The sequence below is a fragment of the Anolis sagrei genome, chromosome 3, assembly GCF_037176765.1.
Source record: "Anolis sagrei isolate rAnoSag1 chromosome 3, rAnoSag1.mat, whole genome shotgun sequence".
Lineage (NCBI taxonomy): Eukaryota > Metazoa > Chordata > Lepidosauria > Squamata > Dactyloidae > Anolis > Anolis sagrei.
In genome coordinates this window covers 244270839-244290919 of record NC_090023.1, presented here as the reverse complement: position 1 = coordinate 244290919, position 20081 = coordinate 244270839, and the positions used below count along the sequence as shown (strand labels likewise).

Sequence of the window (20081 nt, the reverse complement as noted above, 5' to 3'; positions counted from 1 at the left end):
ACATATGTGTGTTTACTCTGCTCCGTTGTGTTTATTTACTAATAGGTTGCAATACTGTTACTGGAGATTGAGGGTGGTTTTGGTCTTGGTCTGCAGATACTGGGCTGGCCATAACAGAAACCTAATGCAGAATTAGTCAGACCTAAGGGTTATTCAGCATGGCTGGCACTGTATTCTTAAATGTTACTGGGATTGTAAGCATATGTTGAGTAATTTCATCGTTTCTAATAAGGAATGTCTTGTGGCATTAGTTTTATTACTGTAAAGTTTGTCAGCCATTGTACTTTCAAAGTGTTTTGTATAAACCAAGGACTCCTTTGTCGTATGATGAGTGCAGTTTTCAACTAAAGCAAGATTAGTTTAAATAGCCTGATTTAGCTCAATGATTCCCTTTTTAATGGAACTCGTATGTGTCCCCAGGGTTATCTGATAAATGTAATGAAGCAAGATTTGCTGCATATATTTCTTTAACAAGCTAATCCTTTTACCTCCCCCCTCCAACTTACTATCTGCTTTTTATATTATGGAGAAATGAGGGATAACAGTCTAGTAATGAGATGCTAATAAAAGAGAAACATGATTTGGTGATGATAAGTTATATTTGCCTGCAGCGGGAGAAGAACATCAGACGAGCAGTGCCCTTTTTACCTTGTGATCATTTTCTTTAAAAAAACAGTTGAACAACTATGCATTTTGGGAAAGTATTTAAATCTCATAGTGATAACTTTAAGGTATTAGAACCTATGATGGGATCTATGTATATAGACTGCTATTCGTTTCTTTGAGCACAGTATAAAGGATAATAAATTCACCAAAATAATTTATATAATCTTTGAACAGCCATTCAGTTTCATTTTTAAGAAATTTGGGGCATTAGAAGACACAACTTACATCGAAAAGGCATTTGGAGAAAATAGGCAAATTCTGCAGCTTGTTAAATACTTGAAGTAAAACTATGTTTTATGACCACTGATGAAATTCTGGCTACACAATGTCTCATCATGAAGCAGTATACATTTTTAAAGTTCTTCCTCTGCCTTCAAATACTTCAGGATGGATTCTCCTTTCTTCTGCAGCGTGCTCTCTGCTCGATGTGATTGTGGAGTTAAATTCATATGAATTGATTCTCATAGTAATAAACTGAAACAGCTGTGGAATAATTAATACAATCCTCCTGCTCCAAATTAATGCGTCTGACATCATAATTTAGGTGCACAAATTGCCTTTATTATGTCCAAGCAGATAGAAAGCAGAATCTAGTATACAGCTGCTGAATTCATTTATACAGATCACTGATTTGATTAAACACAATAGAAGGGGAAGAGACCGGTTCCTTAAAATTCCAGCGCCTTCTGTAGTAAGCTCTGTTCATGAAAATTGCAACTGTAGGGAATCGGTGAAATTGAGGGGTTGTGTTTCAGAATGAAGAGTTGCATCCTGTATACTCAGGTACTACTTTTCTGCTTACTAAAAAGAAAGAATACCTTCCATGTACATGTTGCTCTGTTTATTTCATTGGCGGGACAAATCTTTGGTAAAGGATTCACATTGTGTGACTATTGCCATTGAAACAAACAGTGGAAAATGGGAAGGAAGCATGGGCTGATCCTGAGACCAGATGAGTAGTGTAAAGAGCATGTTCATAAAATTGTGGCATAGTGGATTTTCTTCCACAAGGGGGAACTAGGAACCTTTGAGTACAGGGAGCTCTGCTATTTGTCTTAGCCAGCAAAGGAACTGATGCATGAAAGCAGGAAGAGGCTATGTTTTGTGCAGTTGAAGGTATTCAACATGCAGGATCATTTGACTAGCCTGATCTGGACCTTATACTACTCTCAAGTTGTTTCTGACATGGTGGCTGTAAGGCTAATATATCATGTTTTCTTACCAAGATTTGCTTGGTGGTGCAATATATTTGCCTTTTAGGCTGAGAGAGAATAACTTGCATATGGTCACTCACCCAGTGGATTTCCATTGCTGAGCAAAGATTAAAGCTCTGGTCTCCAGATTCATGATCCAGTAGTCAAACCACTACACCATGCTGGCCCATAAAATGCATAAAAATTATATGCATGCACTGGTAGACATCCATGTGAATCAAGACAGGCTCACATGGGATTGCACCATACAGGTTTACCACTATGACATACAGCAATTTTCTCTAATCTTTGCCTTCTCTTTTGGACTACAAATTCCAGTGTTCCTAAGTATCGGCCATGATAGCTGTGGCTGATGGCAGGTCACATTCCAGATTTGTAGAGAGCTATCTGCACTATACTTATGCTCTGTATATGATTATTTTTATTCAGGAGCTAGATCTGCAGTCTGCATAGACCGAAGTGCATCATATTCACTGCAGATGTTAACAAATCCACAGAACAGAGCTAGCAGTTTTCATGCAGTCTTTGCTGGCTTCTAGCCCTACTGCTACAAAAGGACAGGAATATCAATATAGAGGAATGTTGTAGAGGAAGGAAGATACAGGGGCAAAACTAGCAGGGACAGTGTCTCCTTTCCAGATTTTGTGGCCCTGATAAAATTAATTCCAATTCTCAGCTGGGGAAGGATGGATTTCCCCAGCTGCAATATATTCTTCCCTGTCATATGTGTGTTCTTCCCTGTCATATGTGTGTTCTTCCCTGTCATATGTGTGTTCTTCCCTGTCATATGTGTGTTCTCAAATGGGTAACAAAAACCTATTAGCTTTACAAAGGGGAGATGCATATTGATTGAACTGATTTATTGATACAGATGAACAAAGTTGTTCATAGTTTTGGATTCATCTTGGGGGTTGTGGCTAGTAAAGATGGCTGAGGAACACCTGCTCATCACAACACTGACTGCTACACCCAGTTGTCACCAGCAAATAGAGGCTTAAAGCTTTTGGCATGTTAGTGTGTGCAAGAAAGCTAACAAGAGACTTCATGGCACACTTCTGTTATGGACAGGTTGGGCTTAGTATCAGTGAATTAACCAGCACAGGGTAGCTGAAAACCCCAGCGGCCATGTATTGAGAGTTGTGACCAAGCAGAATTCTGCTGTTGTGATCATAAAGAAATTCTCAATGACAAAGAGAAAGACTGGATAAAAATCTTCTCTGGGATTTCATTCAATTGTGATGAATTATTCACAACTTGGCTTTCTGAAAATCCACACAATTGAAGTGTACAACTGACACCTGCACAAAGGTATGAAGAGAGGAACAATCCCCTTCCTCATTTGTGGATATCTGCTCTTTGGAAATTTTACAACTCTGCACATTATATACAATTATAATACATTATATTAGTTAAATTTAACAAATGGAAGGTGCACTATCTCTGTTTACAAACTTCCAAAGGAAAATGTAAGTTTTAATAAAAGAACACTGAAAAATGGCAGGAGTAATTTTTGTTTGAGTTTAGCCTTACCAGATTTGATTACTCTTTCAGTCTGATGTTAATAATCTTGATGCAGTGGAGGGTTTTTTTTTTATTTGTGCTGTGTGTAGCTTCAAGAAAAAAGAATGAGATTGCAGCCTCTGTCACAGTAGATACTAGATACAGTCCAGCAAAAGTTTTAAGTCTTATTATTGTAATAGAAGTGCAATTGATGTTCATTAATTTATTCAGCTGAAAAACCTCTCAAAGTAAATCATATTTGATCAAGAAAAAAATAAGACAGATTTTGTCTGCAGGCTAATATTATCTGGAAGTTAACTCCATTTAACTCCACAGGATTTCCTTGCTTGGTAGCACAATCTTAGGTATCGTGTGTCATTAGAACAGTGGTTCCCAACCTTTTTTTGACTAGTGACCACTTGAACAGGAACCACTTTGACCAGGAACCACTTTCCAACATTAGTATCAAAAGGTTTATGAATCAGTTTTTGGTCAACTTTAGATTTGGTTTGGTTATTTGGGGTGCCGATTCAGAAAATTGCATTTGATAGATCACATCAGCTCTAGTTTCTGATACAGAACATAAGCCATCCAGTAGTTGCCATCTGCTTGCCCACAGAAAACCATATTTAATAACCCTCAGCACTATAAAAGGGTTTTGCGAGACCAGTCGCTCTCGTTGCAACGATGTAATGATGGTGAGGCTGTGGACCATATTTTAGTTCTTGCGGACCAAGCACTGGTGGTCCACGGACCACAGGTTGGGAACCACTGCATTAGAAACACATCCTTCTGTTACCCAATAAGACTTGCATCCAGATCTGTGTGTATAGGAAGCCAGTCAATAGATGTAGCTCTGGCTAGGCCATACAACCTCCATTTCAAACTACTACTTGAGTATTAAATCCTGAAATAACTTATGGACAGTGACCCAAACTTTGCCTCTAAATGGAAAGCCCTTTTTCAACTGGAGTGCAAACAAGACTAGTTATTTAGAACTCAATTCAGCATAAAATACAAATGGGAAACCAACAAAAATCAGAACTTGCACATCCTTGAGATAAAGCTTAAAGATTCTTTACACTAGAAATTGCAATTTTATTTTACCCTAAGCCTTTTAAACAGTTTCTGGCTTTTTGTTCACTGAAAAAATATATCTGTACATCCCTCTTTTAATTTTCAAGTACCTACAGCTTAGAAATCTTGTATTGTTTCTTTACATGTATATTTTCACTGCATAAATGAGAAGTATCAAGAGAAAAAAAGGAGCCATGGATGGGTGTGCAATCTACTGGGAAGTTCTCTTACATAGGCCAGAGGACTTTGAAGGCCAAAAGCAAAGGTACCACCTTAAAGTGTGGGGAGGCTAAATTAACTGATTTATGAGGCCATAAAGAAGACTCCAGCAAAAGCATTCCAGCGGGGAAGCATGTGGGAATGCGGAAGTGCTTCATCAGCGTCGCAGATGGACGATGAAAGCGACAGCTCCCCTGGTGGCCAGAAAAAGTTAAATAGCCTCTGTCTATGTCTGTATATGTTTGTATGTCAAAAATTGGCATTGAATGTTTGCCATATATGTGTACACTGTAATCTGCCCTGAGTCCCCTGCGGGGTGAGAAGGGCGGAATATAAAAGCTGTAAATAAACAAACAAACAAACAAATAAATAAAGAGCTGCTTCCGCCAGCGGAATTGGGGAATGGAGGGAAGGTAATCTCACTCCTTCCTCACTAAAACCTTATCTAGAAAGCAGGCAACCCCTCAAGCGAGATTCTGATGCTCCTGAGTGTTACAAGGAAGGGGTTGTGGGAGGGGGGGGGGTGCAAAGAGGAGGAGAAAAAGTCTTGTGATTGGCACACAGCTGGATCAAGGCCATTGCTACTGTCTGCTCTACATCGCTTAACCCATCTCAATGACATCTGAACCTGAGAAGGTCCCACTCAGTTGTGCTCATTGAATGGAGTCAGAGCTGAATCCAGATTCTTGAGTTTCAAGGAGGAAAAAGTAAATAGGATCTCAGTTGTTTAGGGAGATCAGCTGTGATTTTGAATTTTGGTGGAGCCTACCACCTTGAAGAATCTAGTAAATCATAGAGACTGCTGAATAATTCTAACTGTAACTTGGTAGTATTGACTCAGTACTGTACAAGGTACAGAGTGCTATTTTAGCCATGCAGTCCAGTTTAATCATGCAATGCTTTAGGATCTGTAGTCCTTCTTGCTCAAAGGTTTGTTACCCAAAATGTTATCAATCTCATTCACAATGTGGGATGTCATCTTCGGAAGAACCTGTAAACATAAAATGCACACATTTGTTTTATGATGTTGTGTTTTTTTTTAAAAAAAAATCTGTTCCAAATGAGACTGATAAAGTTATAAATGTAAATGGCATAAACCAGAACTTTCCAAAGACTTCACATTGGTAACACATTGTTGCATAGTCATTTAGTTTTACTAGCAAACTAGGGGTTAAACCAATTCCTTGTAAGAGATACAGACACATGCAAAAATTCTAATAATGAAATGTATGTATATCTCATGAAAATCTTTTTTTTTAAAAAAAAAATGATTTATGCAACACACCTACACTCTGTGGCTGACACACTAATGTGTAGCAGCATACCGTTTGGAAAGGTCGGGTATAGACACTTAAATTGTTTCTATTGATCATTACTTTTGCACGAAGAGAGGCATTTTTACTTACCTGTATGGCACCAAGATTCTCTATTAGTTGATCGGGGTTGGAAGAGCCAAGGAGAACGGAACTTACACCTTCGTTACGTAGACACCATGCTAGGAATACAGAAAGCATATAGCTGTCATTCAAGGTGAGCAGTCTAATCCAGGATTCCAGTTCATGCAGTGGCCAAAAACATCTATCAACCTCCCCCCCAACCTCCAAGTGATGTGAAGTCAGATCTGCTTATGGGAAATTAATTGCACCATGTCTAAATTACAGGAGTACAGTCTTATGTGGCCCTGCCTTTGGAAACTGGGAGTCCATCGTATGGTCATCTTCCTGATCAGGATTAGATACAAGGATAATACATTTCCTCCATTGAAACAACTGCACTGGTTGCCAACATTTTCCTGTGCATAATTCAAAATGCTAGTTATTACTTTAAAGCTCAACAGAAATTGGGTCCAGACTATCTGAAAGACTGTTATCTCCCTATGTGAACCAGCCCAAGTTGTGGGATCTTTGGGAAAGGACTTTCAGTCCCACCAGCATCCCAAGCCTATTTGATGAGGTCAGGCCTCACATATGGAATACAATGTACAATTCTGGGCACCACAATTCAAGAAAGATATTCACAAGCTGGAATGTGTCCTTAGGAGGGCAACTAAAGGTCTGGAGACCATGCCTCATGAGGAGTGACTTAAAGAGATGGGGATGTTTATCCTGCAAAAGAGAAGGTCAGGAGAGGTGTGATCATGTTTAAGTAGTTGAAAGGATGTCATGGGGGTTGGACTAGATGGCCCATGTGGTTTCTTTCAACTCTGTTATTCTATTATTCTAGGACCCACAGGATAAGACTTATTTAGGCAAACCTCTGACTTAATTATATGGTAGCAGGTTGCTTGGAAGTGGTGTACTGTGTTTTTATCTTGTATCTCTTCAGTTATGCATAAGATCCATTTTAAACTGTTTTAATCATGTGCCTTTTGAATATCATTGTGACTGAATTTTTCTTAACTTCTCTAAATACATTTTTATTGAGTCTTTATTTTAAATATTGTATGTTGCTTTGCATCCCATGGTGGGAAAAAATAGGGATAGAAATTAAACCAAAGAATAATATGTCATTTTACTGAAGTCTCAAATGGTGCTATCTAATAATATATATTCAAGTACATAGGAACCTATGACATCCCAAGTTAGCATCAATAGCTCTTCTCATCAATAGCACAAATAGGTAAGTAAGAAAAGGACAGAAGTAAATTCATGGCAACTGAAAACAGATGTTCTGACATAGGCTGGTATCCTCTATGACAGTTAAGAATGTGTAACCTGCTTTAAATCAGCTTTATGAGCCATGAAAGTTTCATAATCCTCACTTAAGGGAAAGCAGCCACTGCAATAGACAGGGGTCTATTCTCCTGTCAACTAGGAAGCAGATGACTGACTTTCTCACCCCACAATGCTAGTAAGGCAGTGTTTCTTGACCTTCCTAATGCCATAATCCCTTAATACAGTTCTTCATGTTGTGGTGATCCCCAACCATAAAATTGTTTTCATTGTAGCTTTATAACTATGCTCTTGCTATTGTTCAGAATCACAATTTAAATATCTGATATGCAGGATGCATCTTCATTCACTGGACCAAATTTGGCATAAAGACCCGATACGCCCAAATTTGAATACTGGTTGGGCTGGGGGGATTGATTTTGTCATTTGGGAATTGTAGTTGCTAGGATTTATAGTTAACCTAAAGCCCACCAATGATAGAATTGGGCCAAACTTCCTACACAGAACCCCCATGCCTTGAAGGGACTTGCTGGTGCAAGCCCCCCTCCAGCCTCGCACACTCTCCCTCGCCTGCAAATGTGCACCATGCTGCCATGCCCTGAGCATGCCTGCTCTCCCCTCCCTGCTTGGAGTCTTAGAAACAGGCCTCCCCTTGGCTGAGAGACTGGCCAATCACAGCAGAGGAGGACTTTTGGTGGAGGATTTGCAATCTGTTTCCAAAAAGGAAGAGAAGGACAGGCAGAGAGATCTTCAGTCTTCCCTGCTTAAGGGGTTCCTAAGGCCGTCAGAAATATCTGTTTTCTGATGGTCTTTGGTGACCCCCCCCCCCAGGGGTCCCGATCCCAGGTTGAGAAACGCTGTAGTAGGGGATTGTGACAAGTACCCCATTTCTGGCTGTCACAATGGAAATTGCTTGTGAAAGATAGTGAGATTGTTAGCCACTTCCAAAGTGATAGGAAAACATACCTCTCGCTCACAGCAGCTGCTGTAAGTGGAAATTGTTGGAATGGGGCTCACTATGTGGCGATGTAACTGCCGTAGTTTCAGGATTCCAGGCATCAACTTTATTACTATTCAGTTGAGGGGGATAGGTGATTTGAAACCTATTCTGTCTATTCTACTCTTCCTTGATTAGCATTCTGTGCTGACCTTTATTTATCAAAGTGTTGAATATCATTAAGAACTATCCTTTATTTTCAGTCCAATTGTAGACTTTGAGATATTTATTCCTTTGCCAGTTTGCAAACCTGCAAGACAAGTTTTCCATTTTAACATCATCAGATTTTTTTATTGTAAAATTATTCCTACAATAACTGCATTAGGATATTGGGGGGGGGGGGGGGGGGGGAGAGAGAGATTATCTGTCAGGGCCAGAAATTATACTTCTAAGTCTACCTGAACTTCATAAGATGATTTATCATCTCCCACCCCATCATTTATATGAAACATTTAGATGGTGTCTTTGCAAGGCAGGAAAAGACAGCACAGTTAAAAATGACAAATGGCCTCTCTTGAGTTTCTGTGCTGTGTTAGCGGTATTTCAGCCGCCTGAGTCAATCATGGCCACACAGCTGTTGGGAGGGAGGGATGCACCCAGAAGAGGAATTCAAGAAAAATAGCTGTCCTGTTCATGATTATTTCATAGCAATTGCCAATCCCGTTTTGTGGCCGTTGTCCATAAAAATGGAGGCAATTTTCACCTAAAGAGACTGAAAGTAGTTGCCTATAGGATGCTACATAGTCGTTGGGTGGCTTTGTATTACACCAGTGTGCAAATAGCCTCTCAACTACAGTGCGTGAATGCAATATTTATTGCTTTTATTGATCCAGTTTCATTGGTTTTTAATTTGTCTCATGTTCTAATAAATCTGTTTTATGACTCAGTGAGATTTGGCTCACTTGATTTTAACTCTAAATTCCTGGTTTCCCATGTTTTTAAGAGAAAGGCAGGATAAGCAATAAAAAGTATTGGCAGAGAGAGAAAGAAATTGCCAGTTAATGCACATGGTTGACATTCCATTACCCAACTGCAATGAATAATGTGCAAAGGCAAAGTGCCTGTATATGTGTGCCTTCAAGTCACCTGTCCCTTTATGACAACCCCCTTAAAGATCATAGGGTTTTCTTAGGCAAGAAATCCTCAGAAGTGGTTTTGCCAGTTCCTTCCTCTGAAATACAGCCTACAGCAGCTGGTTGGTGGTACATAAAGGCAATATGTCCATTGTGTCATTTAATGTGCTGCCACATACAGAGTGGTTTCAGACATTTGCAACTCTGCTTAGGGCACTTTCCGTTGGAAAGTACCAATGTCTCCAAAACAACTCCTTATGTGGTGTGCAACTTATTCCTGTGCAAATCATTAGCGGTCCTGTTGTAATCTCCAAACATGTATTGCACACCAAATAATGGCCTTTTAGGATAAATAAAGGATATTCTGAATTTCTTTTTGACTTTATCTTTGCATTGCAACATGCCTGAACATGGTGTATTTCCCCCTCTGTGTAATACACATAAACATTATGCAGCTTTTCAAGTAACCTGCATTTCTTGTTTTATTATGTTGATGATTACTTGTTTTCAACTAGGCAGAAATTATCTAATTTCACATCACAGCTGCCTAAAGTGGAAAGCTGCTCTAGAAAGAACTGTCAGTTTGGATGTACCCATTGCAACCCACAATATTCCCCCAGGAGAATGTCCTTTTAAGTTATATTTCATTCGGGGACTTCTCTGGAAGTTTCAGTTATGTTTCACTCAGGAAAGTAAGAAAGTTACTTGGTGTTTCAGGAGGTGAGTCAAAGATTTTGTCTGTATTCATATTGCAATGATTGCACAAGATTACAGACTTAACATAGCAGTACAGAAGGAATGGACTGATAACAGGAATAATATAACTATTTGAGGGTATTAAACAAAATAAGGAATCTCCAAATAAGAAATCTGTCTACAAATGAAAATTTCTCCAAGACTCCAAATTTTTAGCCTTGTAGAGTGAGAGTGTAAATCATTCATACTTAAATTCTTATACACGTTCATAAAAAGATTTCCCCTGGCCCACTTCTATTTATCACAGGACTCTGAAACTGCACATGCGTAATGATATAAGTCTCTATAGGTTACATGCCAATTTATAACTCAGAACTGATAATGGTCTTGATTTTACCGGTGCTGAAGTGGTGTGAGGTTTGATAATGGACCCAGTGGAATGTATTCTGTAGAGCAGTCATCAAGTTCCATTACTTGAAAGGCCACACACCGAATGAGATGTTTAATGAGATGAAAGAGGTTAATGGTGATGATTCCCCATCATATGATGTAGTCAAGAACTGGCATTATCAATTCAAATGTGGTCGGACTTCGGTGGAAACAGCTCCAATTCCAGGGTGACCCTACTTTGCTATTGATGAACACACCATCAGGCAAGTGGAGGTCATCATTTTGTAAAATCGCCCCATAACCATTTGCCACCTAGCCCAAAATGCCAAGATTAGTGAGGGGTCAGTGGAAAAAAATCATCCAAGACTATCTTTACATGTATAAGTGGGTCCCCCGGCTGTTCACATCTTTCCAGAAGAGGGAACAAGTCGAATGCTCTCGGGCTCTATTGACGATGTGCATGGAAACCAAGAGGACTTTTTAACAGACTGATCACATAGAATGAACACTGGGTCCATCACTATGATCCTGAGACTAAAGTTCAGTCAATGCAATGGAAGCATCATAACTGACCGCCTTCAAAGAAGGCACATGCACAATTCTCAGGAGGCAAGGTCATGCTCACAGTATTTTGGGACCAGTACGGAGTAGTATTGATAGATTTCCTAGCAAAGGGTACTATGATCAATGGGGCATAATACGTTTCTCTGCTGTGGAAATTGCAGGAGGCCATCAAAACCAAGAGACAATGTGGCATGTTCATCAAGGGTGTCCACTTTCTGCAAGACAATGCACCAGTTCACAACTCACATGTTGCTCAAATGGAAACACGTTCCTGTGGCTTTGAAATTCTACTGGATCCCTCTTATTCACCCGGCCTTGCATCATTGGACTTCCACCTCTTTCAAAACATGAACTTACTTTTGAAGGGCAAGCATTTTTCAGATGATGAGACTCTGATTTCCAAAGTCACAACATGGCTTTTGGAGCAACCTGTAAACTTCTGCAAGCAAGGTGTTTACAGATGCTTAAAAAGATGAGAGAAGTGTGTGTCCCTAGATGGCAACTATATAGAGACGGACTAATAACTGTGCCAAGTTTCATTGCTCTCAGTACACAGGCGTGGGTCAGGGGAAATCTTTAATGAATGCCCCTTGTAGGACTCTTACCCCCCCCCCTTCCTTTTCTACCTGTGAGAAATTAAGATAACATTTTTATTTAAAAATTTGCAGCTGTTCATACCCATTCAGATGAAAGAGTTCATATATGAGAAAAAAAATTGGAAAACCTCCCTAGTCAAACATTAAGAACACTCAAGACCTGAACAGTAAGACATGGAGACACTGAGGACTCCAGAATTTCTCACCAACGGCTAGCTGAGGTAGTGTGCATCCAAGGCGTTCAGCAATTGGAAAGAGATCTTTCAGCTTTGATTGCTGCTTTCTCCCATCCTCACTCACAATCTTCTCCTTCAACCACTGGTAGCACTGGAAGCATGAAACACAATTGGGATATTACAAAACACAACCCACTAATCTAATAGTGAACATGTTATTCAAATAATATTCAACCCATGGCCATTATGATTGTAAGTACAAACTTGGAAAAATTAGTTTCTGAAATACAGCTCCTGAAATCTGGGTGATTCTAGAAACTGTCACCACAAACCCAAAGGTGTAACTAAATTCTGCCCACCCCCAGTGAATTTCTCCCCCAAGTCTCCAAATGTCTTGCACTGTAAACAATGAGACACTGATAATCCTTCACACTTCCAGTAATTATACATTTGTTGTATTGACATTCCTTTGCCATCTTTCATGCCTTTTTTGCTTTGGATGCTTAATTCTATTTCTAAATGGCCAGCTGACATTTTAAGCTCCTGCAATGCTAGAAGTTTGGAGATGGACAGAAAATTTCATGGGAGGGAGCATATTTATCAGGGCAATGCCCTCATTTTGCCTCACACATCTTCCCAAAACCTTACATTTTTCTAACTTATGAATTTAGTTTTTGCCTTCAAGTAGGAGCACTGTCCTTTTATAGGCTTATTAAAACATAATTCTGTTAATGATGCTGTCTGTGGGCATCAGCTGTGTACTATCTGAGCTGAGGTTATTTCACTGCCAATATCATCAAAGGCAGTCATGCTTACCACAAGATGTTTGAGGAGAATGTGTATTTGCCCTCAAGTCCCCTGTTAACTTATGGTGACCTCATGCATTTTACAGGGTTTTCTTAGGCAAGGAATATTCAGAGATGGTTGTATCAGTTCCTTCCTCTGAAATATAGCCCACAGCATCTGGTTTTCATTGACAATTTCCCATCCAAGTACTATCTAGGGCTGGTCCTGCTTAGATTCCAAGATCAGTCAGGGGCCTGTTGTCTTTAAAGCATTTAGGCTCCCCTTGAGTAGGTTAACTTTTATTTATTTTAGTTTTGTCATTCACAGTAGCTACAGGCATAAACTTGCTGTAGAAATGATATGGTGCTCATCCAGAAATGCTTCAGAGGAACCCATTCTTTTGCAAATGCATCAATGCTAGACTTAGGAGCAAGGCAGGTACTAACTACCAGGCCTGTAGCGAGGGGTGGTTTTAGGGGTTCAACCCCCCCCCCCCCCCCGAAATGTTTCAGATTTTTTTTAAAAAACTGGTTTACTCATAAATTTTAACTGGTCAACCAAATCCCCATGCTAAGTCTATGAAATGCAAAAAATTAAGAGTCCTTCCAGAACTGCAAGCACTATCTCAGGCAAATACTGACAATTTATTCATACTGTCATTACTTGCAGCAATATCCGATGTAGCGAAGCAACCAAGTTTGGGGGGGGGGGGTGTTGAATGCTCTCATTAAGGAGGCCAGACTTGGTGGAGGTGGTTGACAAGGGCGGAGCTGCAGGCTATTGAAGGCTGCTCTGCCCCCTGCTGTGCTCTTTGCTTCAGCGTGAGCTAGGTGGCAGGTTTCAACCCCCCCCCCCCCCCCTGTGAAATTTTCAAACCCCCCCCCGAAAATTTCAACCCCTCCCAAAATCTTTTTCTGGCTACGGTCCTGCTAACTACCACATGTTTTTTGCAGCTCTGATGTACATGCGGAATTTGAAATGTTCCCAGACTTCTTTCCAACCCTGCTTCATCCATTTTTGAAACCCACCATGTACTTTCGGTTAGCCTAAAACCTTGAATGGAATCAATAGAATGAACGAGAATAGATTGAGTTTTTAAAAAGGAAAAGAAAGACAATAGTTGCTGATAGCCTGCATTGAGAGGATGGGCTAACTCTGACCCTCCAGGTGTTTTGGACTTCAATTCCCGCAATTCTTATCAGCCAGTAGGTCTAGAACACCTGGAGGGCCAAAGTTGGCCCATGCTTGGGTTATACAGAAAAAAGCTAAGAAGACCCTACAGATCCTATCAGTATCCTGAGTTTGTCACAGCACACCCCACGACTGAGAGCAGGGTGGATACATCATTCACTGCTCTCTGGCATCTGAGAAAAAGCGGTGTTGGGGGTGGAGGCTGAAAGGTTCTTAAGAAGGCACTTTTGGTTATTGGAATTCTGCAATGACTGTAAGTATAAACTGAAATAATTACAATGCCCCCGGTGGCATTGGGTTAAAGCACTGTGCCGGCAGGACTGAAGACCGACAGGTCGCAGGTTCGAATCTGGGGAGAGGCGGATGAGCTCACTCTCCTCATGCGGGGACATGAGAGAAGCCTCCCACAAGGATGATAAAACATCAAAAATCATCCAGGCGTCCCCTGGGCAACGTCCTTGCAGACGGCCAATTCTCTCATAACAGGAGCGGTTGCTCCTGACATGACCAAAAAAAAAAAAAATTACAATGTTATAAGTCAACATGTCACATTGGTTTCAGTGCTAAATTACACCTCTGGAAACAAGACCTTGAATCCATGCTTAGCTATTAAACCCATTGAGTGGCCTTGAACAAGTCCCACTCTCAGAACCTCAGAAGGAGGCAAACCTCTTCTGAACACATCATGCCAAGAAAACCCCATGATACCCATAAGCTGGGGGAAAAAACGAAGAAAGCACACAACAAGAACAACAACAAGCTTATGACACTGTAATTGCAGAACACTACTCCAATCATTTAGACCTTTCCTTCGTAATGAAAAAAAATTGCAATTCTCACAATAAGCATTTTCTGTATTTAATTTTACTCAGAAATCATTGTTCTATTTACAGTTGCAACACACCTACTCCTATGCAACAGTCTCTATTATACAGTATATTAAAGGTAATGGATTCCCCTGATATGAAGTCTAGTTGTGTCTGACTCTGGGGGATGGTGTTCATCTCCATTTCTAAAGAGCCAGCGTTGTCCGTAGACACCTCCAAGGTCATGTGGCCAGCATGACTGTATGGAGCGCTGTTACCTTCTTGCCGAAGCTGTACCTATTGATCTTACATTTGCATATTTTCAAACTGCTAGGTTGGCAGAAGCTGGGGCTAACAGTGGGAGCTCACCCTGCTCTCTGGATTTGAACTGCCAACCTTTCGGTCAGCAAGTTCAGCAGCTCATGGTTTAACCCACTGTGCCACCAGGAGGCCCTTATTTTATATTATATTATGTATTATATATTAAAGATGCAAATCTGAGCTTATTTCACTCTTAAGTGTAAGAATGAAAAATGTCATTGGCAGAGTCTATAAGTTTTTGTGCCCCCCCCCCCCCCCCCCCAAACCAACAATTCAGATTTTGGGAATTTTTAAATGAAACATTTGCAGAGTTCTTTTTAGGCAATATACTTTATATGATGTGGATTTTGAGAAAAACTGGGTAATTGTACAAAATGCCCCTTTTTTGGCTGTCATGCAGGGGTGAAAAATGAATGGTATGACTGCATAAAGATACCCTTTTTCAATGAGGGTAAAAAAGTATGTGGATATTTTTTGTATCCCTATTACACACACACAGACACACACTTTAAATGCTGCATAACATTTCCTGCATCTAATGAAATTGGTTGCTGTTCACAAAAGCTTATGCCATAATAGATTTGTTAGCAAGAGTCTGCCAAGTTCTGTTGTTTTGCTGCAACAGACTGTCACAGCTTGTTGTTGTGTGCCTTCGAGTCGTTTACTATTTACTCAATTTTATTTGTAGCCGAAAAGCAAAAATCTGTATTTGTTTAATTACATATATATATGTGTGTGTGTGTAGAGAGAATGGTATATAAAATGGGCAAGTCCATGCCTCATTATAATTGAATACAGTAATTATAATTATAACGTCATATAGATTGATAGTCTATGAAATAGTAAGCCCTTTTAAATGCAAACAGGATTATATTGTAGAGGATTCCTGAGGGAGGATTCGCAGAAAGAAATACATTTTAGAATTTCTATAGCAATACAAGAGTTTCCAGATAAGAAATGAACAACAATAGCCAATGGTACATATTATTTGAATATTTGGGGGAAATTGTCGTGTGTTTTTTTTTTACACCGGATAACTTGCGAAACACTGTTTTAAAGAAAACTGGAAAGGTTTCTCCTGTTTCAACATTATCTATATTTCAGAAGGTAATACTAAGCTCTGGCAACAGGGAGGTTTTCTTTCAATTTCAGTTTGTTATACCAAACCTTATTTGTTTCTGTATTATTTGCAGCAAACTGTGTTTCCCTGAATTACCCAATTCCTCAGTGAGGATTTCTGGCTGCTTTAGAATGTATTGAGCCCTGTTTTTTCTCCCCAAAGCATGTCAAAGTTCAGCCTCGCCCTGTAAGTAATCTTAGTATTTTGTTAGTAAAACACCTTCCATTCAAATGACAAATGACTTTTTGGCTGCAAATAAATCTGGCTGCTTGCTACTAACAGAAAGTATTTTATTCTGGGGTTTTTCACCCACAAGCCTGCAATAAATTTGAAGTATGTTACCTTCAAGTGCTCTTTCCCACAACATTGAAAGAACATTAATTCACCCAGTAGTTTTCCAAACAATGCTATTTGTGCCTTCAAGGGGTTCCAGAAAGCATCTATCTACATAAGGGAGGAAACCTATAAGACCCATTTTCTCTCTTTCCCTCTGTTTTCCTGTATGTAGTTCTCTTTCCCTATATGCAGGAAAGAACAATTCTAGCCCTAAATTTTATTACATAGCCCAAAGTCCAGAGCTGAGTTTGGGAGTCATTTTTTATTGCAATTTCCAGATATCCCAATTAGCATTAAGCATTGTGGGAGTTATGCAGATGATACCACTTTGATAGCTGAAAGTGAGGAGGAGCTGAGGAGCCTTATAACCAAGGTAAAAGAAGAAAGTGCAAAAGCTGAGTTGCAATTAAACATCAAAAAAAGAAAGAAAGAAAGAAAGAAAGAAAGAAAGAAAGAAAGAAAGAAAGAAGACAAGATTATGGCAACCAGACTGATTGCTAACTGGCAAATAGAGGGAGAAAGCATGGAAACAGTGACAGACTTTGTATTTCTAGGCGCAAAGATGACTGCAGACGCAGACTGCAGCCAGGAAATCAGAAAACGGTTACTTCTTGGGAGGAGAGCAATAACCAATCTCGATAAGACAGTGAAGAGTAGAGACATCACATTGGCAACGAAGATCTGCATAGTTAAAGCAATGGGATTCCCTGTAGTAACCTATGGGTGTGAAAGCTGGACCATAAGGAAGGCTGAGCAAAGGAAGATAGACACTTTTGAACTGTGGTGTTGGAGGAAAATTCTGAGAGTGCCTTGGACCACAGAAGATCAAATCAGTCCATACTCCAGGAAATAAAGCCCAACTGCTCACTGAAGGGGAGGATATTAGAGACAAAGATGAAGTACTGTGGCCACATAATGAGAAGACTGGAAAGCTTGGAGAAAACAATGATGGTGGGGAAAAGGGAAGGAAAAAGGAAGAAGGGCTTTTCTGGGGCTGGAAGGGTGTTCTGGGGCTGGAAGTTGCCCTGGGTCATTCAGTGGGTTTTCCAATCTTGGTCTCCAGAGCTGTACTCCAATGCTCAAACCATTATCCCACAATAGCTCCCTGAGAAATGAAGGCTAAAAGGCTGTTCCTTTCATAGGAAGCAAGTTTATTCTTCTCTACCAACTCCGAGCTGTTATTCCCACACATTTTGATATGACACTGAACTCAGAAAACCATTTCATCTTAAGCATGAGAAAAGTACCTTTAAAGATGCCCTTGAACTTTCAGGAATTCCATTGGCGTATTTCCCTGAGATAATCCCACAGGCCAGCGGAGACCATGTCATTGCTCCAACACCTAAAGAACAACCAATAAGATGAAATGACATAAAGACAGTGGGAACCAAACATTGCAAACATCACTTCCTATCTACCAAACTGGAAAATATGTGGCACCCAGATACTGCTGCATTTCAATTCCAGAATCCATAAGCCAAAGAGCCAATTGTGAGACCTTGAGCAAGTTACCCTCTCTCAGCTCAGAGCAAAGCAACGACAAAGGCATGCCGATATATCCAGACAAAACAATGCTGAACAAAATGCATTGTACTCAAGTGTCTTCAAGTCATTATGATGAATCCAAAGTAAACGTGTCATGGGGGTTTCTTGGCAGAATTAGTTCAGAGGACGTTTGCTTGTCTATGAAGCTGAGAGAAGGAGTTCTTAGTGCAGTGGTTCTCAATCTGTGGGCCCCCAGGTGTTTTGGCCTTCAGCTCCCAGAAATCCTAACAGCTGGTAAAATGGCTGGGATTTCTGGGAGTTGAAGGTCAAAACAACCGGGGACCTATAGGTTGAGAACCACTGACTTAGTGGGTTTCTATGGCCAAGTGGGGATTCAGACCCTAATGTCCCATTGTCCATTCCAAAAACTCATACCACTACATCTCACTTGCTCTCACAGTTATTATTACTAATGGGAATAAAGCAGTCACTAAACTCCCAATACATCTTTCAGTTCCACTGTATTCATAAATGTAGTTACTGGGATAGTAGGTAAGACTTCTGTGATGCTTTTATGCTAAGCCACTTTGAGTCCCCTTTGAGGAAGATAAAGCGGGGTATAAATAATAATAATAATAATAATAATAATAATAATAATAATAAATAATTTCTTACATGCCATGCAACTTGTTCTGTATCCCCCAAAACCATTCTGTTGCCTTCAAGTGGAGTGATATCACATCTCCAGCATTTAAGTAAGATTTACCTGGTACACTACTCAGTGTGTACACGCAGAACTAGAAAGAAGTCCCTCACTTTGGGAAGTAACATGCCTTAGGCAAAGTCCACTCCAGCTCTGATTTGCTTACAATATACCTCTGTGTCCCAGACTTGTCATGGTGGTATAATAATAATAAATTATAGAAGAAAACTAAGACTGCAGCCAAGAATACATGCTGTCAGTTACCTCTTTACATGAAGATAATTGCTCCTGGCAAGAAACTAATTGCACTACTGATAATTACTGAACAGCAGGGGCTGTGAAACGTTTCGGAGTCTACACCCTTTGCATAAGAACGAAGCATTTTCCCCAGAGCCATGCGGTCTTCAGACATTACCTATCTTGTGGTATAATTCCGGCAACTGAACTTCAACTTTTTCTCTTTGAAAAAGGTGGTATTCTGCTTGTTCACACACAGGGGGGATCATATTAAACTGCCTTGCCACAGAATAGGCTTCCTGTTGAGAATCAGCAGCAAAAGAATAGCATGTTAGCAGGGATTTCTCCTAGGGAATATAACAACACATTAATCAAATCAACCCTTCCTCCTTCCCAAGTCACGCATAGAATCATAGAATCATAGAATCATAGAATCATAGAGTTGGAAGAGACCTCAAGGGCCATCCAGTCCAACCCCCTGCCAAGAAGCAGGAATATTGCATTCAAATCACCCCTGACAAATGGCCATCCAGCCTCTGCTTAAAAGCTTCCAAAGAAGGAGCCTCCACCACACTCCGGGGCAGAGAGTTCCACTGCTGAACGGCTCTCACAGTCAGGAAGTTCTTCCTAATGTTCAGATGGAATCTCCTCTCTTGTAGCTTGAAGCCATTGTTCCGCGTCCTAGTCTCCAAGGAAGCAGAAAACAAGCTTTCTCCCTCCTCCCTGTGGCTTCCTCTCACATATTTATACATGGCTATCATATCTCCTCTCAGCCTTCTCTTCTTCAGGCTAAACATGCCCAGTTCCCTAAGCCGCTCCTCATAGGGCTTGTTCTCCAGACCCTTGATCATTTTAGTCGCCCTCCTCTGGACACTTTCCAGCTTGTCAACATCTCTCTTGAATTGTGGTGCCCAGAATTGGACACAATATTCCAGATGTGGTCTAACCAAAGCAGAATAGAGGGGTAGCATTACTTCCTTAGATCAGATCCATATTTCAGATCCATTTATTAAGGCTGCAGTCTTAAATCTTGGTCATTCACCAATGAGAAATATTTAATCAGCCCAAGGCTTACCCCTGATTAACTGGGGAGCAGACTTTTAAAACATTTAAATACAAGTCCTTTAAGACCATAGATGAAAAATGGCATCACGGAAGAAATACTTTCTGCTGAGTGACCCAGCATCACTTAGAAACACCTGCATCCATCATGTGAAAGCAGAGAAAGCAAGAAAGCATTTTTGTTAGAACTATTA

At 40.2% G+C, this 20081-nt stretch overlaps 1 protein-coding gene across 3 annotated transcripts in view; it reads right to left on the bottom strand.

Annotated features, from left to right (window-relative positions):
* Window positions 1-1205: 1205 nt before the first annotated feature.
* Window positions 1206-20081, bottom strand: part of KCNAB1 (potassium voltage-gated channel subfamily A regulatory beta subunit 1) — a 207413-nt gene continuing 188537 nt past the window's right edge. For all 3 annotated transcript variants that reach the window (XM_060767649.2, XM_060767648.2, XM_060767650.2), the window contains 5 exons: window positions 19004-19124; window positions 17648-17742; window positions 11871-11991; window positions 6083-6171; window positions 1206-5667 (listed from right to left, as the gene is read on the bottom strand). In XM_060767649.2, the coding sequence (XP_060623632.1) occupies window positions 5578-5667; window positions 6083-6171; window positions 11871-11991; window positions 17648-17742; window positions 19004-19124 (516 nt within the window). In that variant the 3' untranslated portion in view covers window positions 1206-5577. The remainder of the gene's footprint in view (window positions 5668-6082; window positions 6172-11870; window positions 11992-17647; window positions 17743-19003; window positions 19125-20081) is intronic.